This window comes from Simochromis diagramma, unplaced genomic scaffold, assembly GCF_900408965.1.
Source record: "Simochromis diagramma unplaced genomic scaffold, fSimDia1.1 OVJJ01000302.1, whole genome shotgun sequence".
NCBI lineage: Eukaryota > Metazoa > Chordata > Actinopteri > Cichliformes > Cichlidae > Simochromis > Simochromis diagramma.
Genome location: NW_024386792.1, coordinates 13,371,008 through 13,397,184, shown reverse-complemented (window position 1 = coordinate 13,397,184; position 26,177 = coordinate 13,371,008). Strand labels below are relative to the sequence as shown.

At 39.6% G+C, this 26,177-nt stretch overlaps 1 protein-coding gene and 1 long non-coding RNA gene across 3 annotated transcripts in view; one reads left to right on the top strand and one right to left on the bottom strand.

The window, feature by feature from the left end:
* LOC120729162 overlaps positions 1-26,177 on the top strand; it is a 103,137-nt gene that overhangs the window by 47,292 nt on the left and 29,668 nt on the right. The window contains exons 1-5 of one of the 2 annotated variants that reach the window (XM_040024666.1): positions 13,702-15,847; positions 16,086-16,418; positions 18,296-18,394; positions 18,989-19,119; positions 19,685-20,799. In XM_040024666.1, the coding sequence (XP_039880600.1) occupies positions 15,796-15,847; positions 16,086-16,418; positions 18,296-18,394; positions 18,989-19,119; positions 19,685-19,831 (762 nt within the window). In that variant the 5' untranslated portion in view covers positions 13,702-15,795 and the 3' untranslated portion in view covers positions 19,832-20,799. Of the gene's footprint in view, positions 1-13,701; positions 15,848-16,085; positions 16,419-18,295; positions 18,395-18,988; positions 19,120-19,684; positions 20,800-26,177 lie in introns of those variants that run through there. The other variant, XM_040024665.1, reaches the window with a different exon arrangement.
* On the bottom strand, positions 5,128-11,720 carry LOC120729164. The gene is made up of 3 exons (XR_005694857.1): positions 11,308-11,720; positions 10,796-11,138; positions 5,128-8,055 (listed from the first exon to the last, which is right to left on the bottom strand). It is a non-coding gene; the product is annotated as an uncharacterized LOC120729164 (long non-coding RNA).

The window sequence follows — 26,177 nt, the reverse complement described above, 5'->3', positions numbered from 1 at the left end:
GCACCCGCCCCTTTAAACATCTCTGCATGGCCCTGAGTACCTTTAATAGTACCTTATAGTATTGCTGTTTGTGCTATAACTGTCAATATTAAAGAAGGGGGGCACAGTGACAAGTTTTCTGTCTTAATTTATGCTGGAAGTGATAGCAGAGCTGTACATTTAAATTTTTCAGAAATCCATCAGTCAGAACATGGTATATTATGTTTAGCTGGAAACTAGCAAGCTAACGCCAGGCTAACTTCCCATTACGTTAAATTTCATGAGTTCTGTTTTCAAGGATGCTTGGATTTTGAACTTAATTGTTACACCTGGTAGAGCAGCCACACTGACCATTTTATTAAAGATGAAATAATTTAGACAGTTTGTAATGCTAAGTGATACCGCAGTGTTTGTTTGACTTTGGGAGCTGAAGCAGAGTTTGGACCCGGAATCGGCTAATGTCGTCAGACTTAAAGACCGGGTTACTATAAGCTATGCAGAGCGAGTCCTCTTATTAATAAACAATCTTTGGTCAACCATGGAGGCGCGCATGCCGCGTCATTCCCTGGTTACAGCAGCCTGGGGAAAAAAAAGATTTCTTCTGCTATTGGTTATGAGTTTTAGCTTCTTGTTGTGTTTTATACGTAAAGGAGGAACAGGTGCGCAACATGGCTAACAAAATTAAGCCAGAGGAAAATCCCAAATCTGAGTACGGTGAGCTGATGTCAACCATTGGTGTTCTCAGAGATCTGCTTTCAGCCTTTAAAGTTTCCAATGGCAGCTGAGAGAACAATGAAATAAATGAGTTTAGAGTTAAGTTCTTTGTAAGAACTGTGTTCATTTGTTGTTAGAGATTTAAATCAGTTTCTAAATTTTTTTTAATAAAATTATTATTAGCATAAACCCATTGTTTCTAAAGTGGATTATATTTTTATGAGTGTTAGGTTGTTAAGTTCAGTGTTATCTTAATTATCTTCCTGTTTAACAGTAGGCAGTGTATTTTTATCCCACGTGCCAATATTAGCCTAATGAAACTGTTTTATTGTTTTACAGATAACTTAGTTGTAATATGTTTTGACAGTTTTTTTGCTGACAAATCAGGACACCTCAGAAATCTGACTGTAAGGAGAACGACAAAATATCCAAATGGGAGAAAATAAGAGGCTAAAATAGCTTTAAACAAGTGCATCCTATCCTTTAAATTGTATTCCATTATTAATGTCATGCTTAGAATTAACCACAGTGTCAGCTGAGCATGGCCTGATCAGTTAACATTGTTTCATATCAGTCCTTCAGTATTGCAGCATCTTTGAGGCCAAACATCTCCACTTTGGTCGTGTCTGTCCAAGGGACACTGTCCCAGAACTCTCGTGATTTGTTCACATAAAACTTTGCAAAATCCTGCTGCCATGTTGTTTTGGGGGAGAATAAACTTCTTATTCCTTTTTCATTATTTTGCAAATTGGTGTTCGAATAAAACAACCGTGTTTTATTGTAGCCACTGGAATTTCTGTCATAGTAATTATCAGTGGCGGCTCCTGAAAAAAATCTCAGGGGGGGCAATTTTTATGATATCGACTAAAATGACCCATTTAATGAGTACATCAAACAACACAATTTTAATTTGTTGCTAGGTGATTAACTCATACAGTGATACCTCATGCCCACTAGATGGCAACACACAACAGAAAGCTTTCCTCTAGCTACATAAGTTACAGGTAGAAAGCGAAAGAAATTAGCATCCAGTAGCCTTTAAGCAAAAATGAATGTGTCCACTTACTCATTACTTAGGCTACATCAATCCAATGTTGTGTGGTGTAATCAAGCAACAATATAAAGCCGGCTGCATCATATAAATCAATATGCACAGCCTGTCAGCCACGACTTGCGCTGGAACCAACTCCGACAAAAAGTCCTGTTGTATGCTTTTGACTTCTCCTTCGTTGCCTGGGTTAGTTGAATTTCGGGCTTGTCAGGTCCCAACTCTTTAACTTGCAGTTTTTCTGCCATTGTCCTTCTGGCAAAAGGGTAGGTTAGAAGCGATCTAACCGAATTTGGGGGAGGCTGTGCCTCAACCGTTAACAATACCGCTGCCATCGTCTCTCTCTGACCTTATAGCTCACTTAGGCTACTGACTGAGGTAAAATTCTAGAACAGCAAATCTTCGCGCGTTTTCTGCAGGGGCGCAATTTTAAGCGCCCCCAAACCATTTAATTCAGCGACGCTGATAGGTCAAATATTTATTATTTTCCCCTGGCAACCATTTAATGATAGGCTATTTCGCTGCATATCAAGGGCGCTTTGACGAGCGCCCCAGAAGAAGAAAAACACCGTTTGTTGGTTGAACTTTAATGAGTCAGCTGGTGAAAATGTTAAAATACGCCTGGCTGTATATGGGCACACACATAGTAAAACTATCATTGATGAATTTTTTAAAAATATATATTTTTACTCCTCCACATTTGGGGGGGCGGAGCCCGAGCGCCCCCTATGGGCCAGCCGCCACTGGTAATTATACTGCAGCACATCTATGAACAATCAGCCCATAAAATATGAATACAAGTCTGTGAAAGTTTTCCTTATTCACTTACAAGTAATTCATTAACTTTAAAAATAGGGCCCCTGCTTTTAAAGTTAAACAAATATCACTGTAAGAAATATTTCAGGAACTGGCTAAATAACCCATATGGAAAAAATATATGTAAACTTTATAAAGTTTGTATCCGTCTTGTGTGAAACTTGTATGAAAAGCATACAAGAGTGAAAACAGAAAAATTATATAAATGAAACTTGTATGTTCTGGATACTTACTAAAACAATAAATGAAAGTGGCCACTTTCATGAGTAAATCATATAAGCCTGATATGATTCACTATATGAAGTAGGCCACATCTGATGCAAGTCTTTTATAAGTTTTTCTATTTCTTTTCCATATGGGAAACCTCCAGTATAAGCAGGTTAAAAGACGACAATGGTCAAAATATGTCTTTATACAAAAGGGCCTGTTATTCATAACAGCACCTTCTCCATTGTTGCACTGTTATATACACAGAGAAATCAGCAGTTCAAAAATGCGTAAGAAACTGTGTGTCCTTGATCATCTTTTCACAAATAAGGAAGCTGTTGTTTAATGATGAATGTTTGCCTTTATCTTGGCAACCAGTGCAGTTTGATCCTAATTTCACAGGACCTGTAATGAATAGGTAAGTCTCACTCAAAGCTCACTGGATAGGTGGTGAAATCCTTACATTTTAGCCCCCCTGTCCTCTGTCTAGCTGTGTGGTTTCTGGTGTAATGTGTAGAGCAGGGCGATATGGCCAAAAATATTCATCACGATATATATTTGAAAATTTGCGATAACAATATAACTGACGATATAATTGATGCGAGACAAAATACAACTCCACAACATTACTAGCGCAAAAAGACAACCTTCCATTTATTTTCATTTAAACAAGAAGCTGGTTTTTATGTACATTAAAGCTTTATAAAAATTTAACAGTGCAAATGCAAATTCCTTGCTGAAAGTTTAACCAAAAGGCATTTCCAGTAGAAATGTGCTGACACATCCTGAGCATAACCATGTATAATATCCACTGAAGTTAAAAAGAGGTGCTTTGCAACATTAAACTGCAGTGTGCAGTACGTATTTTTCGGACCATAAGGTGCACGGGATTATAAGGCACATTAAGCGAAACAAAGCAGTCAGATAAGTCAAACTTTATTAAACTCATTCTTCTTGCTTCCTCCACTTCTGTACCATTGATTCATTAATGTTGAATTCTCTGGCAGCTGCTCTATTCCCATGTTGTTGCAGTATATTAATGACTAACCTTGTATTGTGGATGGATTATCTCAGTTGTTCTCCTGACTGAAGTTTGGTCCGTTTACAGCATCCTGCCATGCGATTGCATTTGTCTCTAACCATGAGGAACCTTCACGTTAACTTTTATAAGTGGAAAAATGTTAGTGTTCGTCCTCCAGCTTCACTGTTTATGTTATGCTAACATAGCTGTGTCACTAGCGATCACGTAGCACATCATTATATACCAGCTAGCCCAACCTCAGTAACCCTACAAACGTGCTGTTTAGTTTCCCATCTTCATTTATGTTGGACGTGATAGCAGAGCTAGGTAACTAGCGAAGCTAGCGAGCTAACTTCCGCTAGCTTCCTGCTAACTCCGTTAAATGTAATAAATTTTGTTTTCATGGATGCCTGGAAGTTAAACTTCATAGTTACACCTGGTAAAGCAGCAATGCTGACCGTTTTATTAAAGATGAAAGAATTTAGACAGTTTTTAACTCTCAGTGATGCTGCAGTGTTCGTTTGACCTGAAGCATACGGAGTTTAGGACCCAGATTTCTCCCAGATTTAAGAGCATCTTAGTCCGACAAATACGACAATAACGACGGCCGCTTGCATGTTCTGCAAAAAAATGTGCTCCCCTTCTTTCCTCCAGTCAAGTCTGTCCCGTATTCAGCAAGTGAAAATAAAATAAACAATAAAAAGTGAATCAAATGGACCATTATGGCAAGGCTGGGATGGTCAGTTTGGTAAAGTAAATCCGTTGGGCATCTTTCTTTGCCTTTAGACAATAATTCTGATGGCAAAAGAGCCAAACGGGACAGGCAAAAAAGAAAAAAAAAAAAAAAAGTGCTTTGTCGTGTATCTGATGGACAAACACCAAACCAGTTCCACATCACTGAAGTTGCACCATTTTTACAAACCAATTGTGGTTCATCTGTTTCACTCAACAAACGGCCATGTGCGTATGAAAACAAAGGCACTGCGCATGCGCGTTTTACTCATATTCTATCGCGATATTTCATTTTCCTATCGTTACCTAACATTATACCGGTATTACCGTGAACGGTATAATATGGCCCAGCCCTAGTAATGTGTGTGTTTTTGTTGACCCCTGGAAGACACATTTATCACCACAAAATTAAACACCCATGCAAGACTTACCCTGTCCATGTTACTTAATGTTATCTCACTTCTTTTTAAAAAGAAAACACAGACGGTGTACTGATATAATGCGCGATATTCTCTTCCTGCTGTTCATCATCAGCTCTATAGTAGTCAAAGTTTTAGTTTTAAGAGAAACCTAACCCTGTCACCCAAACTTTATCTGCCCCACTGTTTTCATATGTCCTTGTTTTTCACTCCACACTCACTGCTGCACTTTAGCAAACAAAGTCTCAATAAAGAGTCAATTATTAGTGTAGTATTAATGTGCTGTGCAACCAGTCAATTATGCTCATAAACCATTTGTTTTATTACAAGTGCATGTTTGAAACAATGTAAGACAGGCCATCAATTTACTTGTCCTTACCGCTGGCTGTGAACACTTCTGACTGTAATGTGAGAGTTCCTGTTCTCCCCCATTGTCTGCATCATGAAATGCCCACCCCTTGTCTGACCTCGAAAAAAAGTAGAAAAGTTTTGATCTGAGTCAGTGAGAGTAACAATCTGAATATAACTACTGTCCGATGCAGAATTTTTTGGCATACTGTATTTGTTAAATGCCTCTTACCGGACTCGTGATGGTATGACATATAGTCTGATTGCTGACAAAAAAAACATCAAAAACTGTTGTAGCTTTGTTGTTGGTGGCAGCTTTAAGGTAGACAATTAACCTAGAAGAACCATCTATCCCACCATGGACAACAAATCTCCTTCTGACAAGGCAGAAATATAAAAAGAAATGTACTGACGACGGCTTGCAGTCTGAATAGATAACCTTCGCATCATGACCCCTTCTGGATTGACTCGTCTCATTGAATCCATCAGTCGAAATGCTGATTAACAAACAGATCATAACTACAAACAACTACAACTACACAAAGACTGTATTGTAAACACTGTGATGCATATATGACAGATCATCCTTGCTTGGTACCTGCTTTTTAAGGTACCATTTGTGCTACACTTCTGATGAAGAGGAAGAATATGTGGAAGAGGACCCAGCTGAGACAGAAGAATATATCCAGTCAAATATATAAATATCCAGTCAAAGGATGAAAAATTGATCTGGTCTTTAGTTCCTCCCAGCGACAGATTACGCAAGTTGACAATAAAGAGAGACAAAAGCCACCATGGTCCAACCGCATATGCAAGGTCTCGTATTGATGACATAAATTCCACTTTTGCCCAAGTTTATTGAAGAGGTGGTGCTGAACATGACAAACAAGGAGGGGCGACATGTGTATGGCAACAAGTGGAGAAAGATGGATTGAATCGACCTGCAGGCATATGTGGGTATGCAGATTTTCGCTGGTGTGTACCACTCCAGTAAAGAAGCTACGGCTAATTTATGGCATGCTGAGTCTGGTAGGACAATTTTCCGTGCTAGCATGACACTCAAGATGTTTCATAAAATCTAAAGAGTGATTTGATTCAATGATAAAGACACAAGAGAAGATTGTCATGCACAAGGCAATGTTGCTCCCATACGAGATGTATGGGATAAGTAGGTGTCTCTTCTGCCAATGATGTACAATTCAGTCACTGATGTGACTGTGGATGAGCACCTAGTGTCATTCAAACAGCTGTCCATTGTCGCTGTCCATTCAAACAGCACATCCCAAGCAAACCAGGGAAATATGGAATAAAAATATGGGCAGCATGCGATGCCAGGTATAGTTATGCATGGAATATGCAAGTATACACTGACAAACCTGCTGTGTAATTGCACTATGATTTGTTATAATAAAGTTTGACACCAGCAGCTGGCAGACTGGTTATGGAGAACCAGCACTTCTGCTCCAGCTCTACCTCTGCAGCAGTTCTTCCTCAATCAGCTGTCCCTACTGGCCCATCACCCAAGGGGGTGCAAATTCTGCCCTTGTAAGACTGATCTCAAAACATCAAAAATGGGCCAAAAATGCAATCCATACATCTGCAAAAATCAACCCATTGATTTGAAAAAAAAAAAAAAAAAAAAGTGCTTTAAAACTAACATGCCATCTTAACTTTTACATATTACAAAAAGAGTATGGTAATTTGGAAGACATTACAAGGGTTAAACTAATGGATTCAGATATTTGAGTACTTCCAGAATTCCCACCCACAAAGTGGTGGCTAGTAGTAGTGTAGTAGTATCAATGGCACCAGGAACTGTAACCCTCTGGTGAGTCTACAGAGATACATTTTCAAACTTGTCTAAGAGATAATTAACTTACAGTCAATTCAGGGTCAACTGATCCAGCCCGAACTATGATCTTTATAACAAAAAACAAAAATTTCCAGCATTATCTTAAAAGTAGAGAGGTCTGTTTTGTGAATTCAAACGGGGAACTGACTTTATAGCAAAGGGGCCTGGTAGCTGAGGGCTCTACCTCACAGTCTCAGAGCAAAGTGTTGTGATATGATGATTGATGAAGTCTTATCATTCAGGATTAAAGTGGATTTAAAATTAATGTTTACTAATTGGTTAACAATGTCATGGTCTGGGTGAGTAGATGTATTTTTCCCCTAAAGCCTTAACGGTCTGCACCTGTTTGCAATTTGGACTACCTGCATAAAAGATCAGCGCTCTCAATGAGTCCTTGCCAGATCTTCTGCTAGCCTGCGTTAGTGTGAAGCCTCCAAGTTGTGCTATGCTTTTATTGTAAATATTTCTTGACTTGCCTCTCCTTTCACCGCCCCCCCTCCTGATCACTAATGCGCATGTTAAAAAACACAGCAAAGCAGCAGGCAGAGTTAAGAGCAATGCCCATCCGGGGTAAATCCTGATCAATTTCGTTTTAAGAAGAAACTCCGGTGAAATAAAAGAATAGTGACTGCCACTGCTCCTCTCTCCTTTAGTTGGCACCAGACAGGCAGAAAGGACAGGCGAGGACGGATTTTAATTTTGTGGCTGAGGCCATTGGACTTTCTGGCTGTATTGTTTTTATGCTTTTAACTTTATGTTCTCCCTGGAAGGCGTGTTTTAACTGTTTTTGTCTTTTTCTGAAATTATTTACATAAAACAAATCTTTTATATTTTTCTATTGCCTTGGCTCCCCAACTGCTCTGTCCGCTTTTGAAGGGTTTCCCATACCTGTTGTCCACACGCTCACTCAGGTCGGTTCCTACAACAATAAATGAGTAAAGATTGTATTAGTGATGTGTCAGTTGCGAACGAAATGGCTCTTAGAGCTGCCTCTTAGAGCCGGATCTTTGACGTGAACGACGCGAGCCGTGGGGTTTAAATAGTTTTAATTTAAATAGTTAAAAGTTGAAACGTGAATAGTTTTGTATTATATGATTTCTTTATTACATTTTATGTGGAGTGAATAAATAAAAGTATATTTACGGTGGCCCCTAGAGACAAAGCACGTACAAACTTCAAAACACGTCCGAACTCTGAAGCACGTACAAACCGTGAAGCCCGTACGAACTCCAAAACACGTAAAAACACGTACAAACTCCAAAACACGTAAAAATTCCAAAACACGTACAGCTCTTTCGGCTCGGCTCACTAAAAAGAGCCGGCTTTTTCGGCTCCGAACCGGCTCTTCAGATTGTTTTGTTGCTTTAATTTATTTATTATTAACAATGATATAAAATTATGCACAAAAGGAATTACTAATGTTTAAAAAAAAGTGGTTTTATTTATATATGTTTACATATAAATATATGCAGTGGCCCCTAGAGACAAAACACGTACAAACTCCAAAAAGCACGTACAAACTCCAAAACACAATTCTAGCGTTAACTGAACTTCCAAAGCAGAGCTACCTGGATCACTTAAATTACACAATTGAAAGCATATGTGTATTGTTTGTGTATTTATACACAAGCACTCATATATATTCAAATAATTAAAAAAAAAAAAAAGTTCATTTACCTGTTACTACCACACACCAAATCCGGTCGTTGGTACTTGCTGGGTTGTGTAGCCACTAGGTAACAAAAGCTCAACACTGCGCCTAGCATCCTGGAGCACTTCTGTTGTGTTTTGTACTGTTTTGAGTTTTTATGTGCTTCTGAGTTTTTACATGCTTCGAAGTTTGTACGTGTTTTGGAGTTTTTACGTGTTTTGGAGTTTGTACGTGTTTTGTCTCTAGGGGCCACCGCATATATTTATATGTAAACATATATAAATAAAACCACTTTTTTTTAACATTAGTAATTATCATCCCAGTCATGGTGTGGGTGCTTATCTTTTAGTGTTGGCTGTAAAACTATTATTTTATTCATATGTTAACCATATTAGGATATTTTTCTATCTTATATAGAGATTCATATAATAAACTCTTGTTGTTTGGTTTTTACATGTTTCATTTTATTTAAAAATCTTAAAAGTCACATTTTAACATTTATTTTCACATTTATTTTTGTGAACTTTGAACATTATATGTTTACACAAAAAACCCAAATAATTCAAAATTGTTCATCTTTCTTTTTTTAAGTTTATGTTTTTGCAATTTATATATGTTTTAAAATTTTTCAATTTTAAAGGAAATAGCAGGCAGACTAACGTGATTTTTTTGGAAGAAAAAAAAGGTAATTTCGGCTGTTTGCAGTCTTTCATTGGACAAGGCCTTGTATCCAGCATGATCAAACAGTACCCATGATAAAAGGATCTATCACAAATGCTGATAAGAATAATGTTCAGATATGTATATCATAAAAGACCCTTTAGAATATAACATTTAATAATACAAAAGTATTTATATATTTTTGAAAATATAATTTATATTTTAGATATTAATAAAATGTTATACATTTTTTTCAATCATCTGCAGTATCAACCTGTCAAGTCTGTGTCAAAGAAATATTATATAGCCTATGTGGGAGAGTCTGATGGAGACATAAAATAACTAGCATGAATGAGTACCTTGAATAGTACCATATAGTAGTGCTGTTTGTGCTATAACTGTCAATATTAAAGGAGGGGGAGGGGGCAAACTGACAAGTTTTCTGTCTTCATTTATTTCACAAGTGATAGCAGAGCTGTATGTTTTAATTTTTTCAGAAATCCCTCAGGCAGAACATGGTATATGTTTAACTGGAAACTAGTAAGCTAACTGTATGCTAACTTTTAACTACATTAAATTAGATAAGTTCTGTTTTCACGGATGCCTGGATTTTAAACTTAATTATTATACCTGGTAGAGCAGCTACTGCATACATTTTAATTAAAAAAAATTAAATTTATCCATACGCAAAAACTGAGTTTTCGAAAATCTCCACCGTGGCAGGAGTTCTTAAAAATCTCAGTTTTCAGTGATTGAAAACGCAGTTTACATGTGGACGAAAGGTGCAAATGCATAGAAAAAGCTGTGTTTTCAAAAATACCCGTGTACGTGTGTAGGTAGCCTTTGTTTCACTGCTGTTGAGCTGTTTTTTTGTTTTCAGTGATTATTTTACACTTCTTAGGCTACGTCTACACTACTCTGTTTTCCTTGACCAAAAAAGCCATCTCACTGAGACACTAATTGTCTTACGCAGTTTCAAACAGCTGGAACAGATTCTGTTTGACAGAAACTTGTGAGTTCAACTTTCTCAACAGTTTTCCACCTATTTAACTTCAAATCTCAAATATCTTACTGCAATGATAGATTACCAGAGTTTTGAATGAGAGTGTATAGGAGTCAATCACAGTGATCAACCCACAGGGCGTTCCCTCTCAAAAGACAAGCAAGGCACGTCAGAGAAAAACCATGCCATGAAAGAGCTCAGGTCTTAGGAAGTTGAAAATGTCTCTGCTGATGAGACCAGTGAATGTGGGGCGACGGTGGCAAGAAAAAACTCCCTCCTGGAGGAAGAAATCTTGGGAGGACCAGGCTCTCTGGGAGGACCCTTCCTCCTAAGGGCAATACTTACTAATATTTGTCCTCCAGTCAGCGATGGTGGACTGGGACGAGTGTTGTTCCTTCTCAGCATGATGATGACCTTAACTTCCTTCCGTATCCTGTTTTAGAACTCAGAATGAAGACAAAACTGGTTAACAAGGAAATAGCACATTTAAAAATTTTCTCACTTCAGGATGAGATGCTGTGTCTTCTTACGTTTCTCTTGTAAAACAGGATGTAGGCCGAGTGCTGCTGTTCCTCACAAACTGCAGATCTAGCTGTGTGGAGCACCTGTGCGTCATTATAGGTGAGCCAGCAATCTGATGTAGAGTGCTGACTCTCCTCAGGATGGACAGAATTACAGATGTAGTGTCCTGAAATCACATTAAGACAAATGAATCCAACTTCTGGAAGTCAACTGATTCAAGCAAACAGTGATTTTGACTTAGTGCTTCTTAGAATATCAAAAGCTTTTGTGTGTGAGTCCTTCATTGAAAAGTAGCAAGTTTTCATTTTCTGTTTGTCACAAGTCTGTTGTTTTACCTGATTCTGTGCCTCCATAATGACTGATGATGCTGACAAGACTGTAACAGCCACCCTGAGAAGGAACAAATCCAAAGAGTGTTAGTCTCACATCGGTGCCATAATTAAGCTGATTCTCTGAGATGTTCTGCAGTCTGTTTTTACCTGTTTGGATGACACCACCAAGTCCCCCTGCAGCCTAACAGGGGCATACACCTTCTGAAGCTTGTAGGTAGGGTTTGTGTAAAGCCAAACCTCTTCAGATGCAAGATCAGAACTCTGGCAGAAAAGAAAAAAACAAACAAACAAGGTAGAAAATAAGAATGAGTGTCAAACACAAACAGAAGATGGGAGAAAATAATTGCTCAAGAGTTGTCTTAAAAAACTCTGTCGTTTGATGCGCGACCAGGTCAGTCGATCAATTCAGATGTGACCTTACTCACCTTGGCAGTGTATCAAAAGGTGACTTCACGAGTTACAAGCTCAGCAAGGCACCCCTCCAACAGCCAAACTCACCTGTTCCCTGATTGGATTGTTAAATTTGTGATTGACATGACATTGACCAATCAGCTGAAAGGACGAAAAATTTGGTCAACATTCATACTTGTAAGATAAAACTGACACACAGCCAGGGAACTTTAGTGCAGAATTTTACATAGTTTTTTGTTTTGTATCTGTAACTAGAACTTAACGGAAAAAAATTGTAAGTTGTATAAATATATTTTTTACAATCACACAAATTCTCATCTATAGATGCATGTTCAGTTTAAGTAGGATCCAGCTTTTAAAAAAAACACCATAGAAAACGGCATTTGCCCCAACAGAATCTGGTATTTTATGCCAGATACTAGCGTCTTGAACGCCCCTACTGAGTGGCGGAAAAAACACCGTTTTTACCTGTCTTTGAACGCCGCTTTTTACGTCGCTCTGCAGAAACTGTGGCAAGCCATCTAAGCCAATATTCGGCAATTTTCTAACTCGTTTGGTTAAGAAAGGGCATAGAAAATGCTATTTAATAATTCAAAACGCTATTAAAAACGGCGTTTGCCCCGACAGAATGCTGTATTTCACTCCAGCAACTGGCGCCTTGAACGCTCCTTCTGAGTGGTGGAAAAAACGCAGTTTTATCCGTCTTGGAACGGCGCTTTTTATGTCTTTCGGCAGAAAACGCTGTTAAAAGATTGATCAGGTGTGACAGCGTTTAAAACGGTGTTTTGTTGAAATTATGCAGGGCACCTCCCATGGCACCCTCATCCAATTACTTTCAACTCCTTTCACCAAATCAAAGAAGAAGAAGAATTGCAGACCATACTAATTGATCACAGATTCACCTTGCTGCTAAGTGACTGTTTATTGGGTACCAATGCGTGTCACAGTTTTTACTTGTATTATAATCCCACTGTGCATTTTGATGTGTTTAAAAGCACGATCAAACAAGCAAACGACAGAATGCTTCTTCTGAAACAATTTGAGGCCTTAACGGTGTCTGTTGGAGCAGCTCTGCTCATGTCTGACCTTCTTTCGTATTTTCGTCTTTACTTCTCTTAACCTTTAACTTACGTCTTACGGTGCGTTCACACCGAATGCGTTAGACGCGACCAAAAAGCGCCAGACGCCCCTAGCTGGTCGCGTGCACATTTGCACCTCGACGCGGGACCAACGCGAATTGGTCGCGCTTCAAAATATGCAATTTTCACGCGTGTGAAGCGGAAATGTGGGAGGAAGTAGTGCCAGACGGTATGTTTGCAAGATGGCAGCTGTCAATCTAGCGTTTGAAGAGAGAGTCTCCTTCTCTATTTACTGTGGAGAGCAGAGCAGCGGCGTAAAGGACGTCCTCGCCGTACCTGGGTCCATCTGGTCCTCTAGAAGCGTGAGCAGTTTGGTGAGTTTCACCACTTGCTCCAGGAGCTGCGTATGGATGATGGCCGCTTTCAGCGGTACCACCGTCTTTCCCTTGCCCAGTTTGAGGAGCTGCTGTCCCGCGTGGGTCCCAGCATCGCCCGCCTAAACACCAATGTCTGTCTTCCTGCGGTTAGTAAAAGTGTTTAATACGGTAGTCCTTTATTGATACCTGTGCTAATATATTATATTAGGGGTGCAACAATACTCGTATCGATATTGAACCGTTCGATACAGTGCTTTCGGTTTGGTATGCATATGTATCGAACAATACACATTTTTTATTTATTTTATCAACTTTTCTTCTGACGATGCTGTCTGTGTCGAGCGCTCAGTGGATCTGCGTTCAACTACTCCGCTATAGGCTGCACTGTCGCAGCACAAGCTAGCAAGACAGAAGCTAAGCTCATTGGAACATGGCAACTGCCTCAACGCTACCCGAAATTGAACCGCCTCCACCCTCATTCAGATCTGCCGTTTGGAACTATTTTGGTTTTCATGTGAAGTATGACCCTGGTGGTAAGCGCGTCATGGACAAAAGTAAAACAGTATGTCGGATGTGCCACGCAATGCTCAATTGGTGGGAACTAGTGCGTTAGCGCAGTTAGCTCGTTAACGACAGACTGTCTGATGAAGGAAGAACAAACAAATATTATTTGAAATCAAATTTAACTTCCCTTTTTCTTTTTTTTCTTTTTTTTTACAGAACTCTTAGTTACCACATAGCTGGTTAATGTGCATGACTGTGCATCCTCCTAGCCTGTAACATGCAGTAGGCACGATACATTTTGCTGTGTGTGTTGCATACAATAATGTCACACATCTTAAATGACATCAGGGAAATATTAAAAATAAAAGCTTTATTGCAGTTTGTGCACCCACATAACCACTGGTGTGCTTTCACACACCTGGAAAACTTTTATTTCTCTGATTGTGACTGTGAGAAGAACATTTGCTGTTTTGTCTTTTGACAAGACATCCACATCCCACTACCACACAAAATGTTGTAGGTGTACACTGTGGTTTTAGCTTAGCTGCAGAAGCAGAGGTGGGGCAGAGCATTTCAGAGAGCAGTGCCAGGTTGAGCTGAATGGTACAGCTGCTGCATATCTTCTAATCAGCCATTCCTTTTTACTTAGCAGGCTGAAATTTTGAGACACAGAGACCACAGAGCAGCCACAGCCGTACCAAGCTACACACCTGTCTAAGAAGGAAGTAACCTGAGTTGTTGCTTAGCGTATTGTGGCAGACTGGGTTTGAGCAGCACATGGCTTTTGTTTGTATACAACTGGATGTGAGCTTAGGCTGCTCTCAATTAAGATTATTTCTTCTGAAAGTCATAAATCCCTGCAGCTCAAGAACTTTGGATACGGACCCAAGATCTCTGGGAGTATCCCCAAAGCATCAGAGTTTTCCACATTAATGCACATGGAACAACAGTAGTAGCCTAAGCCTTTCCACAAAGTCATAGTTTTGCTGCCATTTGGAGCACACCAGCTTTAAAGCAAGGAAGAACACACAGAACCTTCATGGTTGTTGTGATGGAGGACATGCAGAAGGGCGATGTGACAGTGGAGGATGGGTGAGATGGAGGCAGATGCCCCACTATATTGATTCCTAAATGTGGTGGCTGAAAAAAAGCTGCTGTGTCATTATTGTCGAGGTGTCCGAGAGTACCTGCGTAAAGTAACTACAATATGGCAACACACAGATGTTACAGATGGTTCTGAAATCCCCAAAATAATAAAGAAGTTTTACAGACATTAGGACTTGCTTAAAGTGAACATTTCACTTCCCAAATGTTGCAGTGTGGAAGGGAAACATCTCCAAACATTTATGTAATATAGCCAAAAAATAACTGAATGAAATAACTGTCCATACTTCCCAATCATTACATATTAACTATGCTTCTTTAATACATCCCAGCCTTCATTTATCAGAAGCCAAAATTGGCTTTTGTGTAGGTCTAAGTCCAACAATCAGAGACTCATAGTGGATCATCTGGTTGAGGCACCTTGACCTTAACAGTATTTCTTCATCTTATGTTATATATTCCTTAATACTTATGATACTCTGATGATGAGCAGGAATGTGAACCGTGAGACCAGTTGAAAATCTACTGCTATTGTCTGTTGTCAACTTTTGTAAAAGGTGATTTGATTTACATCTACATTATTTACAAAATATTGAGTTAAACTAGGTTATATGCTTTAAAAAAATGTAATTTTTAAAAAAACAAACATTGTGTCTTTGTTAGTAAAGCACAGAAATGAGTTTTTTGTTTGTTTTTGTTGCTATTCTTCATTGTCAGATTGCGCATGGCAATCTGCTTTTTGCTTTTAAATGGTAAATCTGAGTCATTTTAAAGAACTTATTGACATACTTGTACTGTATTTTTTCTCATGAACACATTTGCATCAAGATTTAAAAGCTAAACACAACTTCACTATCTAAAACTGAAACCAGTGATTTTATCCTACAAGATGCGCTAATCATCAGTCCAGACCATACATACAGGAAACACTACTCACTGTCTCTTTTATCTGTGTGTGTGTAAATAGAGAGAGAGCATTAGAAGCACAAGCAGTTTATGCTGCCACTGCTGCAGAGATGATGCGACTGTGTTGGGCCCTAGTACTGATTTTTTCTTATTCCACTTCAGGTATGTTCATTTACTTTCCTATTCACAGGTTTTCATTTTGTTTATGTCTGCATGAAATAACACTAGCTGAGAGAGGACTTTTTTTTACCATTTCTTAATTTGTTTCTGGTTTAAATTAATGTCACATTACATTTTGATATGTGTCTAAAGTGCTTCCAGAACAACTGGTATTCAGCCACTGTTAATGCAGGTGTCTTTGACATGTCTTTAATCAGAGACTTTGTCTCTTTTATAACAGAAGGCACTATAATCATCACAGAGCCTGGTGAGAGCATCACTTTGAAGTGTTCCTCAGAAGAATGCCCCAAAAACAATGGTCGATATGCTGGGATGTATCTGTATCATAGGTTTACTGAACAGAATGAGGTGTATTACTATAGAAACCATGTAAACAGCAAAGTCGCTGTGCGATCGAGATACAAAGGCAGGATTGAGTCAAACGGCGCTCCCATGAACCACAGCATCACCATGACCAATCTGACTGTGGATGATTCTGGTGTCTACACTTGTGTCTACACAGAATCAGTAGACAAAAGTGTTGAGTGCAAAGTCTACACAGTTTTTGTAAGAGGTGAGTGTTTTCTTCCATTTAACTCCAAAATCTTGTCCAGTAACTAAAAGACTTTAGAGGGGCTAAAGACAGTGTACTGTAAATGTACAGTACACAGTTACAAATTCAGGAGGTGATTTTTACATTACGAAGTAGCAACAGTATAGGAAGTTGGTTTATATTTACCTACACAGTGGTGACATTACACATGGATGTGGTTATTTGGGCTCCAGGAAAGTCAGCTTTTTATAACCCTAAACTCCAATATGTAGTATTTTTATGAAGTATTTAGGCAGGATAGCACTCTATAAACACCACTGTTGCTGAAAAATATATTTAAGAAAGTTATTGTACCAGCAACAACTGTTTCAGTTTAATACTTTTGCACTTCTGAATCTGTAAAATATAACCTCATTTTAAAAAAAAAGTTCACTGTAAAATGTTACTAAAAACAGCACACAGTGATTTGCAAATCTCATAAACCCACATTTTATTCATAACAGAATATTTAAACTGAAAATATATACAATTTAAAGAAAAAAATTAGGTCAACACATCTACAAAACATTAGGACAGGGTCACATTTAGTACTGTGCAGCATACCTACTTTTTTTAAACAACAGATCAGTTGCTGGACTTTTAGGAAAGTAATGTTGTCCCATTTTTGTCCAATAGCACTCTAGCTGCTCAACAGTCCAGGGTCTTCCTTGCCATGTTTTTCTTTTTATGATGCACCAAATGTTTTCAGTTGGTGAAAGTTTGGAATACAGGCTGAAGAGCTCGGCACCGTGTTGTCCAGATTGGAACCTACTGTTTGTTGCTCTAAAACCTGCATATACCTTTCAAAATCGATGGTGCCAAATGTACAGGCTTTCAGTTCCACAGGCACTAATGCATCCTCACTAATGGTCCCTCTCTTCTTTAGTCTGAAAGAGTCCAAGTTTTCCAAGAAGTATTTCAAATTTCGGGTTTTTTGTCCACCGAACAGTTTTCGACTTTGTTCATTTAAAACTAACTTTGGCCCAGAGAAGATGGCACTGTTTCTAGATCATATACACATATGGCTTCTTTGCATGATAAAGCTTTAACCTCCTTTTGAGGATGGCATGGTCAACTAACACAGGCAGTGATTTGTGGCTGTGTTCCTGAAACCATGCAATGATTTCCAAGGTAAAATCATACCTGTTTTTACTGAACTACCACCTGAAGGCCCAAAGATCACTGGCATCCAATACTAATTCTCTGAATCTTTTGATATTATGTAATACAGATGACGAGATATTCAGTCTTAATGGTTTTACATTGAGGAACATTATAATTTTTACCAATTAATGGCCCTCTGCCCATCTTTACTTCTTAGAAACTCTGCCTCGCTGCAATGCTCTTTTTGTACTTTGTTATAACGCTGACTTCCTGCCAATTAACCTAATTAGCAAGAGGTGAAGTGTTCCTGCAGGGCTTTGTTTTTGCTACTACTTTATTTTACAGTCTTTTTTTGCCCTCCACCATCATTTTGAGACAAACTGCTGCCATCAAATGAAAAATGACTTAATATTTTTCATGAAAAAGTAAAATTTCACAATTTAAATATTTGACATGTTTTCTGTGTTTATGAGATTTGCAGATCATTACATTCAGTTTTAATTTACACTTTACACAACTTCTTTGGTCGTATACAAACACAGGGCTCCTGTTTAATGTGTCTTCTATATGTTTCATTACTCCAGCTTGTAAATGATGTGACCTAATCCACTTTTCTTGTCAAGGTGACATATACAAAAAAATACCAATTTTCTGTTGTCCTTCCTGACTATGAAGGGTTTTGTATCAAAAAATTGTTGCTGTTAAAGTACAATTAAAGCTATTCTAAATTTGTATTTACATTTTTTTCCATACAGAAATAACAAACAAACCTAACAGAGAGCTCCAGACGACCACAGAGAAGAGACATCTACCTGGTGGTAATCGTGAGCATAATACTACCGAGCATCCCAAAGGTCAGTTTGATTCTCTCAACTAACAGCCTGTCTGTTAACTCCCAGTGCTGTTATCAGCCAAGTGAGGTGCACTGCATACAGATGCTTCCATTGCCACAAATTAGCTTGCACACTTTATGAAGCTATAAAAGAAAGAAGTAGCAATAACAAAGAAAACGATTTTATGTTAAGTTTTACAATTGTGACATCTCTTATGGTTGTGGTCTTCAGTAGGGCTGAACTCAACTTACAGTAGATATAAAACACAATAGACCATAATTCACAATTACTGATGTGCCATTTGGGCTTGGTGACACCCTCAACAGTAATGCTGAATAAAAGTAATATAAAAGGCTATTGTTTTTTTTAAACAGTGACAACACAGATTTTAATTACTTTTAATTACTTTTCCTCTTCCTATATGATATACAAAGAGAAGAGCAATCTTCCTTTTATTTTTAGATGAGCTCTTCTTGAGTTTTTTTTTTTTGAGAATTCTGTATTACATTGCAAATTTAATGTTAGAACAGTGTAATTAAAGAAGTGCACCAGGATGGTAAACTTCTTATGTAGCTGAATGAAGACATCACTTGTGTTTCCCTGTATTTCACACAGAACCATGTTCCAGACAAAAAGCGCTCTTGTCCACTGCAGAGGAGAGACATCTACCTCTGGTGTTAATCATCAGTATTTCCACCATCATCCTGCTGTTCATCATAATCTTAATCCTACTGATGATCCAGAAGGTGAGTTCAGTTCTTTCTACTTAAAGCTTTCTATGTAAGGTACTGTTATGTAATCCAGCCCTGCAGCTATGGTGTGCAGCAGTTGTTATCTTGCGTCTGCAGACATGTAAATGTACACATTTATTAGCCTCACCGCAACCAAGTATGACTGCTGTAAACACTGTAAACGCTCTTGCACTGACTTGCTGATTATATCAGAAACCACTGAATTATCTGTTTGGATCTTGAAGTGCAGCTGTGAAAGGGCTGCAGCTCCTTGGAAAGTGCATCACACTGTTCACGTCTTTCGCTCTGTTAGCTCAAGATGAAAATCATTTTTCTTTGTTACAAAACCCAACGTTAATGATACACTAACACACCTGTCCTTTGTAAACTCCACTTCTTAAGAACTCCACTTGGCTTTGTACCCACTGTGAGCACTGTTTTATTGTTTTACCATGTGTCAAATCATTTGTCAAAAATGAAAACTTTCTAGAAGTTAACTGGATGTACTTTTTTGAAATCTGCTTAAACCATCATACTATTTATACAGAAAACTGATACAGTGGTATTTTACTATTGACAGGCGAGAAAAATGAAATGCCATGAAAGAAAAGCAAGACCTTCCCTGCAAGGATCCAATGATTATGTGTATGAAGTTATGATGAAGACCAACAGGTGCCCAGCAGCAGCTCCAGAGCAGCCAACACAAAACCCCTATGAGCTTGTTTAGATATGTAGTTGAATATTATTCACTTCTGGAGGGTTTCTTTTGAAGCTGTTGATGGGGTGTTTTTTTTTCTTCTTTTGTTTCACTGCTTTTGGTTGATTTTTGTTTTTGAAGTGATATAAATCACAATGATGCACTCAAAGTGACCATTCATAGTGTTGCATTGCCTCTGTTCCCTGATTATTCGAGAATTGAGAGGGCATTTGAAAAAAGCATAAATACATATTGTGATATCATAGGGATACGGTTTGGGTTGTTGCTTGTGAGGACCTAGACCTCAGACACCATAATAAACATCAGCAGCCTGATTATTCATCTGTTAGTTTAGCACAAATGAACACGTGGTGAGTGTTTCTTGTTTATGTATTATAACTTGGAGGGTGCATGCGAGGACATGTGAAACACACTTGTGGCCAAAAACCACTGAAGATGGGTGGGAGGGTGGGGATGGGGATGAGTGGTTTATATTTCTACATGCAGATATCTCACATGGTTTATTAATGCTGATTTGATAACAGTCGCATATAAATAACAGACGTAATTAGAGTTCTGAAAGTGGAGATGAGACTGGATGATAACTGGTTAGACTGTTTATTGGTAAATGGTAAATGGCCTGTATTTGTATAGCGCTTTTACTAGTCCCCCTAGGGACCCCAAAGCGCTTTACACACCCAGTCATTTATTAGAATGGAAATAACAGACATGTTTTGAAACAGTTGTAGTTTTGTTTGTTTGTTTGTTTCTTGGCTTGTATGCTTTATTATTGTTAATTCCAAACCTTCTCCATAATTTGTGCTCTGTGCTCTGGAATATAACAACAGTAATCTGAGGTATATAATAAAAAAAACATTCAATGAAAAATATTCAATGAAACACACACACACACAAACACGCACACGCACACACATACAAACAGTATAACTGGTTTAAGTAAATGCTGCAAGATCTTTATTTATTTATTTATTTATTTATTTTTATTTATTTATTTTTTTTTGCCTGTCCCGTTTGGCTCTTTTGCCATCAGAATTGTTGTCTAAAGGCAAAGAAAGATGCCCAACGGATTTACTTTACCAAATTGACCATCCCAGCCTTGCCATAATGGTCCATTTGATTCACCTTTTATTGTTTATTTTATTTTCACTTACTGAATACGGGACAGACTTGACTGGGGGAAAGAAGGGGAGAAAGAAAGAGGGAAAGAGAAACAGCTGAGAAGAGGGACGGGGGAGAAGGGCAAAAACCAAAAACCAACAGAATGAGCAGAAAAATAAAAAAAAGAAGAAAAAAAATAAAAAAAATGCATATATCAATCACCTGGGTCACCTGCTGAGAAAGAAAAAAGAAAACAAGCAGAAGAGAACAAGAGTAATAGAATAAACAACATCACAATGATATATGGGAATATGACAGTAAATACTAAATATTAAACATTATTGTGCAGCACATAAGATCAACAGAACACAGTGTGCTTTGAGGTAGGAGCCAAAAAGGGTGTAGTTTGTGGGTGTGATCACCCGTGTGTACACCTGTGAGCATGGACGCGCTTGTTTTTTGTTTTTTTTAAAAGGTTCCTTCATGTAATGATCTGCTAGAGGGTGTGGGGGGCCACAGCCCCGTCCTCCAGGGCATGAAGCAGGTATGGAGGAGATCAAAACTCCAGACATCCAGAGGCCCCCAGAACACAAGAGACCAAGGAAGACCAACAGAGGGGCAGCCGCGCCACTGTCCCAGAAAGAGCTGAGGAGAGTCCCAGATGAGGGCTCACTCAGCAGCCGCGGAGCAGAAGCCAGGGGGAGTTGCAGTGACGCGCCCGTGAGCTCCGCCGGCAGCCAGCCGTGCCTGAGTGACCGAGCCCCAGGCCGAGAGGCCAGGGGCACCCCACCTCCGAAGTGGCCCGAGCGAGCCCCAGGCTCCAGGCCCCGATAAGCGGCCGCCAAGGAGTGAGCCGGTGTGTACCTGGACGCCCACCCCCGGACACAAAGAACCACCAACGCACCGATGTCTGAGGGAGTCCGCCACTGGCAGGGGAAGTGGTGGTAGGGGGAGATAGGCCTCCATACCTTGGAGGGCCTAAGATGTCCCCAGAGAGGTGGCACCTGATACCCAACCTGACATATAGACACAGAAATACAGGCACACACATATACAAACATCCATTCCCACCCTCATGCTCTCATATACACTTACTCCACACTCAACCAACGTGGAGACAGACATAAAGAGACGCTGTACACACGATCACACTCCCCAAGCGTACTCTAAGCCCCGGGTCTAGGTACCCTTGCCCCTGGAGGGGGGGAACTGCACCCAGACCCAGGTGGTGTTACCCTTTTCCCTGCGGTGGGGGGAGGCAGACCGCCCCGACTCCGCAGCAGCAGGGAGGCCCCACACTCCAGACCGCAGTCGGACGGGAGGGGGGAGATGGCTTTCCTCAGCCTTCTGGCATAAGTAGAGATGCGCGCTGGCCGCTTGTGGTTATGGAGCTGGTGTTGAGGGAGCAGGAGTGGTTCCCACAGGTGGAACACCAAGAAACTGTGGGGCTCTTGACGACCCCACAGAGGATCCACATGTAAGTGGGCAGTGATCACGTGTGCCTCCTGAAGTCAACAATCTCTTTTGTTTTGTCGCGTTCAGAGACAGGTTTGTTGACCACACCTCTACAGATGGCCGCAGTGCAACCCTTCAGCTTCCTAGTAGATGCACCTATATACACTTTAAAAGACCTAGGAGACTTACTTCGCGTCACAGAGTGTAGCATTCACAATTTTCAGAAAACTTGACCTGACTCAGGTCAAGTCACTGATATTCAAACTGACCCAAGAATTTAGTAGATGCACCAATGGCATCAATTCAAAATCCTGCCCCTCGTTCTCGAATTATTGTTTTGACCAAGCTGAGTATACAATATGAAACAACATTTCCCATTTTATTTCACTATCTGTAACAAGACAATAAACAGTATTTGGGACACAAGTTGCTATTAAAGTGGTTAGTGAGACTCCACATCTGATAACAGTATACACACTGCTTTGTATGTAAATTGTCATCAATAAATGTGGTTCAAAACAGAAGCACACTGGCTTTAAAAGTTTTTGTTAACTCTGTCTGCTCTTACCCGTTCTTGCTCTCTGCTGTCTTCATCTCCATCAACTCTACAGCTATTTTTAGGGATGCCATGAGGAAACTGAAGGGTGTCGGGCACCAAAAAGAAAAGAAGAGAGATTGGATTAGGCTGCAGCTGGGCTTGCCATTCTCTCACTTCAGGATGAGAAGCTTTCTTCTTACTTTTCTCTTGTAAAACAGCATGTAGGATGAGTGCTGCTGTTCCTCACAAGCTGCAGATCCAGTTGTGTGCAGCACCTGTGCGTCATTATAGGTGAGCCAAGGATCTGATGTAGGTGTGGACTCTCTCTCAAGATGGACAGAATTACAGATGGCAGGCAGCTGTTTCCGATGTATGGAAACCTGACACACAAAAGTTTACAGTATCAGTGTAAAAAATGTCCTTTGACCTTACTTTGTCAAACACGGCCATAGGGACTTGTACTGAACAGCGACAGCACAGAGGTAACGTGGCAAAGTAACAGAAATAACTGATTAAACAAAGGCGCCAATACAATACGAGGATAAAAATAAATGAATGAAATACAAAACACAAAAATACGGCAGTGGCCCTGTCTGTGCAAACAAAATACAAAGAACTAATCAACACAAGGCTCCTTTAAAAATGTGGAAGTGTTACATACATTTTTATAAATACTTACATTCCACAAAAATCTCAGCTCACTTGCAATACTGAGGCACACAGACATCTCGCAGCTTATCCCTTGCATGAGAAAATGGCCGCTCCACGCTGCACATACAGGTCCTTGGCATCATACATTTAAGAAATACATCATCTTGTTAAAATACTGACGTTGTGCCACTGCACTACAATTATAACAGATGTTTCAATGAGTTTGTGCATATTTAACAATTCCTTACCAACAATTTAACTCCTTCACAACATTCCCGTTCCACATCCACAACAAAAAGAAAGGTAAACAGGAAGTCCCAAGATGCATTTCTTGTTAAGTGTTTTTGGAAAACTGCAGCCCTAAGCACTGCCCCCCACCCCCCAGTGACCACAATATGCAACTACACAAACCTATAAATAACAGCTCAAGTGCACACAACATGCAGATAACCAAGAAATAGCACAAGCAATACATTAAATTATCCAACAACATTCTTGTCTTACCATACATGGAAACAAAAACAACATTTTAAGACCCCTTTTTGAACCTTAAAGTGGATATTTTTAACGGAAATGGAAAATATTATTATTAATTTACCACTCGGCTACACTCTCCCCTGCAATCAGTCAAGCCCTCGGTGACTACTAAACTCCGACTGAATGGAAACCCCCCCAGTGTTGTGTTTTCTTTTTTTCCAAACAGAGCTGCCCCTAGACTTGTTCAAATCTAGATGCCATGTCAGTGCTAATTGCACAGCATTGCAGGCAGATTTGGGCAGATGAAACAGGTTTGAATGTGACCCGGCAGTACTGCAGATTGACCTAAGGTGTCCACAGTCGTAAATTCCAGCGGAGATGCCAGAGGGATCAACTGCAACCCAACCAGTGAACCTGCAAATTGGTTTTGTATGGTTTTTTGGCTTTTTCTCTACCATTTTTTGTCATGTTGGATTATGAATCAAGAACATTTGAATTCCCAGTCAACACAGAACACAGAAAGAAAGTGCATCTCAGGCCTGGATGTGCCTTTCTCCTTCAAACGATCAAAACAAAATCAGCATTAGCTCAGAGTAGGTGATTGGATAAGCATAGCCAAGTGATTAACTGATTATTATTAGTTTTTATTTGCATTCATTTAGCTTTTTTTCCTGCCAAACTGCTTTAATAAAATATCCTGTAATAGGGTCCAAATGGTGGATATAACTTTTTAAACTTTGATAGCAGTGCAGGTAAAAATCTGAGTATTTATCCTTATTAGTGCAAATAGCTTTTACAGGTTACTCCAGCCCTTAAATACTGCAGGCCCCTAAAATTGACCATGTTAAAGAAGGGCACAATCTAGAGGGGAGCTGTCATAACAGGTGGGACTGTTAGGATTTGACCGGCAAGGCTACTCAGGTTTTGCTTATCTCATCAGGGGAAGCAGGGAGGACGTGCCGACTTCAACGTATTTAGAGCTGGGCGAGTCCCCCACCCACATCAGCTCCATCTGAATTGTGCATTTCCTCTGGGTAAGACCCATAGGATCAGAGATGCAACCGTTTAAAACCACAGAGCTGATCCAGGCTCCTGTATTTGTGTGTGCCGGTCCTGCTGATCCACCGGAAGGTTTTTACAATAGAAAAACTGTCAAGTGCTGCTCTCTGTGGTTAAAAGTGAGACTGGTCAGTAGCCATGTCACTTGCTTTTACTCTGCAGGAGACTAAATAAAAAAACAAAACTAACTGATGAATGAATGAATATATCAAGAGTTCAAATAGATCGTGGCTTTTAGGTCATATTCTTTTTTCACTCGGGGACTGCATTAAAATGTATATTCACAAATTACACTGTTTGCCAAATTTGTGTCGGAAAACCAAACCATAGCAGGTCTCACATTCACTCCTCATGCTATCCCTCTGTCACAAATCACCCTTCACACTGGTCTTCACACACTCCAACCTGCCTGCATATTTTCTTCACCTCTCTGCATTGCCCGTTGTTTTGAATGGCACGCACCAGATACATAACACAGCACCTTCACTACTTATCTTCTGCAGCTCTGTTGTTACACTTTCCCACTCATTCACAAGTATTCTGTCTTCCTTCTACTGACTTTATACATCTTCTTCCAGAGCACACATCACTGCTCCCTGTCTCACAATGTCGCTTGCAAACATCAGTTCATGGAGACTCCTGCCTGACCCCATCAGTAAACCACCCACTATATTGCAAACAAGAAGAAGCTCAGAGTCAATCACTGATGTAATTCCACCCCACCTAAACCCATCTGGGACTCGACTGAAATCTCACCACTCTATCAAGGTACAACTCTGACAAAGTCTCCTCTCAAGCAAACATCCTCCAGTGCAGGGGATATGAAGAAGACACTGTTGAAAAAGCCCAGTAACCTGAAAAAGTGGGGAAACAGTGCCTAGGAAATATGCTCACAAAACCCTAAATCAAAACAAATTTCACTCTATGAAAGTGCAAACAACCACATAATGCAGGTTTTTATTGACAGCAATGACAAATGAGTTTAATCCAGAACAACGTACACTCTCCCCTTGAACAATAAAGACCACCCACTTCTCTGCGACCTGCTGGAGCGGGGGGGCTAGGAGGAGGAGTTGG